Source organism: Branchiostoma belcheri, unplaced genomic scaffold (genome assembly GCF_001625305.1).
Source record: "Branchiostoma belcheri isolate BF01 breed outbred unplaced genomic scaffold, Haploidv18h27 scaffold6, whole genome shotgun sequence".
NCBI lineage: Eukaryota > Metazoa > Chordata > Leptocardii > Amphioxiformes > Branchiostomatidae > Branchiostoma > Branchiostoma belcheri.
Window position 1 is genome coordinate 3,144,159 of NW_017804242.1, and position 3,338 is coordinate 3,147,496.

The 3,338-nt window shown below is 41.1% G+C and overlaps 2 protein-coding genes across 2 annotated transcripts in view; both read left to right on the top strand.

Annotated features, from left to right (window-relative positions):
* The window catches only part of LOC109482553 (proteasome subunit beta type-1-like), a 3,585-nt gene extending 1,789 nt beyond the window's left edge, over positions 1-1,796 (top strand). Inside the window, exons 5-6 of the mRNA XM_019785305.1 lie at positions 946-1,052; positions 1,296-1,796. Coding sequence (XP_019640864.1) covers positions 946-1,052; positions 1,296-1,481 — 293 coding nt within the window. The 3' untranslated portion in view covers positions 1,482-1,796. The remainder of the gene's footprint in view (positions 1-945; positions 1,053-1,295) is intronic.
* Positions 1,797-3,181: 1,385 nt separating this feature from the next.
* LOC109482554 (serine/threonine-protein kinase N2-like) overlaps positions 3,182-3,338 on the top strand; it is a 38,802-nt gene continuing 38,645 nt past the window's right edge. The window contains exon 1 of the mRNA XM_019785306.1: positions 3,182-3,335. The gene's annotated coding sequence lies outside the window, so the exon portion shown is untranslated. The remainder of the gene's footprint in view (positions 3,336-3,338) is intronic.

Here is a 3,338-nt window from a genome sequence, read left to right on the forward strand (position 1 = left end):
GGCGAAAAGAATCATTACAGTATTCAAGGTCACTCAAGGATACGACAATAGCTTCGCTACATGTTACATGTCCACCAAAAATAATAGCGGACATGTACTGTCCAGGAAACTGTTTGTATCTATAGAAAAGTGTTGTTTTTTATCTGTTGCAATGCACGGATGCAGAAAGGCTTGTTTTGCCGCTTTATAGTAAATGACCGCAGGTGACCCCGAAATAGAACGCGGGTTCGATTCGAATTGCCCAGATCGAACACAGTTCGGGTTCTATGAAATGTGGGAACTTTGCAGCCCAGATTTTACCACCGTGAAGCTGAAGTTTAGATAGAACAGCTGCAAGTGACAATAACTACATTAGACCCTTATTATTGTCATAACTATAGTGTACTTACATTTGTACATTAATTTTGTAGATAGCTTAATAACAGCTGTCCTGATAATAGTGATATTGAAGTAATAGGCATATCAGTGAGTGATAGGAGGTTCTGTTTTTCTATTGCCACAGAACTACAAGCATGAACACAACAAGACCATGAGCTGTAAGTCCATCGCCGCCATGCTGTCCACAGTGCTGTACTACCGACGGTTCTTCCCTTACTACACATACAACATTCTGGCAGGGCTGGACGAAGAAGGTACTAGTAGTTTTCATTGGTGTGAATATGGAGATTTTTAACCCAGTTTTGGAAAACTTGTGAAGAAAGAAATAAATGAGATAATCTGGTATCTAAATGTTATTGATTTGTACAGTATGTGCTAGACATCTGACTTGAACTTTGCCATTTAAAATTTCTGTCCAATAGCGATTTTTGTGTCAAAATGGCCATTTTTTTTAGTGAGGTAGTGTCAGACATACAAAATGTAATATACAGCTACATTTGTACATATGTGCATACTTGTACATTTATCTTTGTAGACGTTTACTGACCAATATTTTCCTGTCTTTAGGGAAAGGCTGTGTGTACAGTTTTGACCCGATAGGTTCGTATGAGCGGGAAGTCTACCGTGCAGGTGGATCAGCCAGCGCCCTCCTCCAGCCACTCTTGGATAACCAGGTCAGCAAGTCTGATTTCCTGCAGTACCAGTACTTGTCTCTAGAGGGGGCAAATGTGTGGAGCTTTTGCTGTCAAGCAAAACAAGGCTAATCACCCAAGCATGTCCACCCGAAGGCTATTAAAAGTCATAGAGCTGTTAATACTGTTTCAAGGCTCATTGATCTTTTTTAAAAATTTCAAAAATTGGTTGTTAATACCTTTAGGTTGCACGATTTTAAACCACCTTTTGTTTTTCATGACCAGATTGGAATGAAGAATATGCAGGGAGTGGAGCGTCTGCCTGTCCCCAAGGAGAAGGCAGTAGCCCTGGTGAAGGATGTCTTCATCTCCGCAGCAGAACGAGACATCTACACCGGCGACCAGATCATCATCAACATCGTCACCAAGGACGGCATCCAGGAGGAACAGTTCCCTCTCAGAAGGGACTGAGTTTTTCCTATCGTGTTAACCCTCACTGTCCCAAGGACTGACGGAACCTGTCGAGTTCGCCACCTTACTAGCAGCACTTGGGACAGAGACGGTTAAACTATTCATGAAGCTAAAGCAGATCTTGTTGTATCAGGAATATGGTGTTGTTATCTCTGTTAAACACTTAGACTAGCTGTATAAAAATTACTACTGAACATCTAGCCCACTCTTTAAAAAGCAAACATGGCATACAATGTGACACAATGTGACACAAGGCTTAGAAACATAGAAGGACCCATGTATTGGTGAAGATAATAAAAAAAAAGTACTATCTCATGTCTGTCAGATGTCTGATGTGTTCTTATAGGTGTTTAGCTGTAGCTCAGTTTACACAGGTCTGAAATTTAAAATTAAGTACATGTACCTTGAACTTACATTATCCCTCAAGCCATTGAGAGGGAAATAGTGAGAGGAAGGGAATGCATGAATAGCGGAATGATTGAAAATCATGTCCAGTTGCTTGAGTAACTATTTTTGGCGTATGTTGTTACCTGGATGTCTAATCTTCACTGACGATTGAATGAATGACTTGAGTGCTGTCAGTACATGACACCTGTGGAAGATTGATTGATGGAGTGGTATGATGTCACCTTCCACACAACACCACGGAATACAGACAGCACATCACCATGGCCAGGCAGTATCCATTCGCCAGGGAGGGTCCATACGCCACCCAAGGATACTGCCTGGCCAATGTATACTGTCTTTAGCCGCCCTAGGATCTGCTTGGAGATTAGTGTAGGCCATCCATTGGCCAACAGAGAAGACAGCATTTATTCTAGGGCCTGCATTCACACAGACATCTTTGTAACATTTTGCACCTACCATTCTTGGTAATTTTGACTGATAGAAAACTGAAAGAAGTTTTTACTGTAGTTTCTGTTAAAGGTCTCAAACATAACCTCCAGCATGTAACATTATAATATAACACAATGAAATATGATAGTTCCATAAAAATGGAGAGATCAAGTACAATGTACAGGTAATGTTACACTGTACTACCCCGATTCTGTACATGTACGCTGCCATTTGAGTGGTAATACATGTACCCTACTGTCAGTGATCACTTTTAAAACAAGCAAAATACTATAAACTCATTGTTAATCATCAAGGGAGCTCTATGAGTCCGGAATTCTCCAAAGAATTTGGAATGTAACTTATGTCCATCTAGATTTTTAATTTTAAAACACTAAAACTTGCTTCAGTGTTCCAATGTACATGTATAACGTTACATGTATAAGACAAGATATGTATTGGACATAGTGATGTTAACTCAAAGATGATGGAAAAGGTATAGGTAGATACAGTATAATCAAGAGCTGATGAAACACTGGTATTTGTCCCTATAGCTATTTAGCTTTGTGGGCCCACACAAGGCTAAGACATGGATACCAGGCCAGTGAAACACCCCCATACAAACTGCACCAGGTCAACGACCTTGGAAATCACTAGCACATTCTGTAGGACACTTATCCCCTTTGTCCACAGCACAGGTCGTCGACCCTACCTGGGTATAACGTTACAAAAATAGCGAAAAATGGACCCATGAAATTGAAAACTTTGCAGGAAAGAAAGAAAGATTCGACCAATGAGAGGACAGCTAACTGAATCTCTGGTGTCGCTGACTCACCGGAAAGCCGAACTTCCTAATTGGTCAGCAGCACCACCCATAGTCACGTGATGCCACACTAATACAAATTTCTCATGACGGTTTTGAAGGCAGGGGAGAGACCGCGAGAGAAGTGAATATTCTTCCTCTTTGGGGTGTTCAGTTGGCACACCATCAAACTGACTAAGTAGGAGTAGTATCCAGAGGTC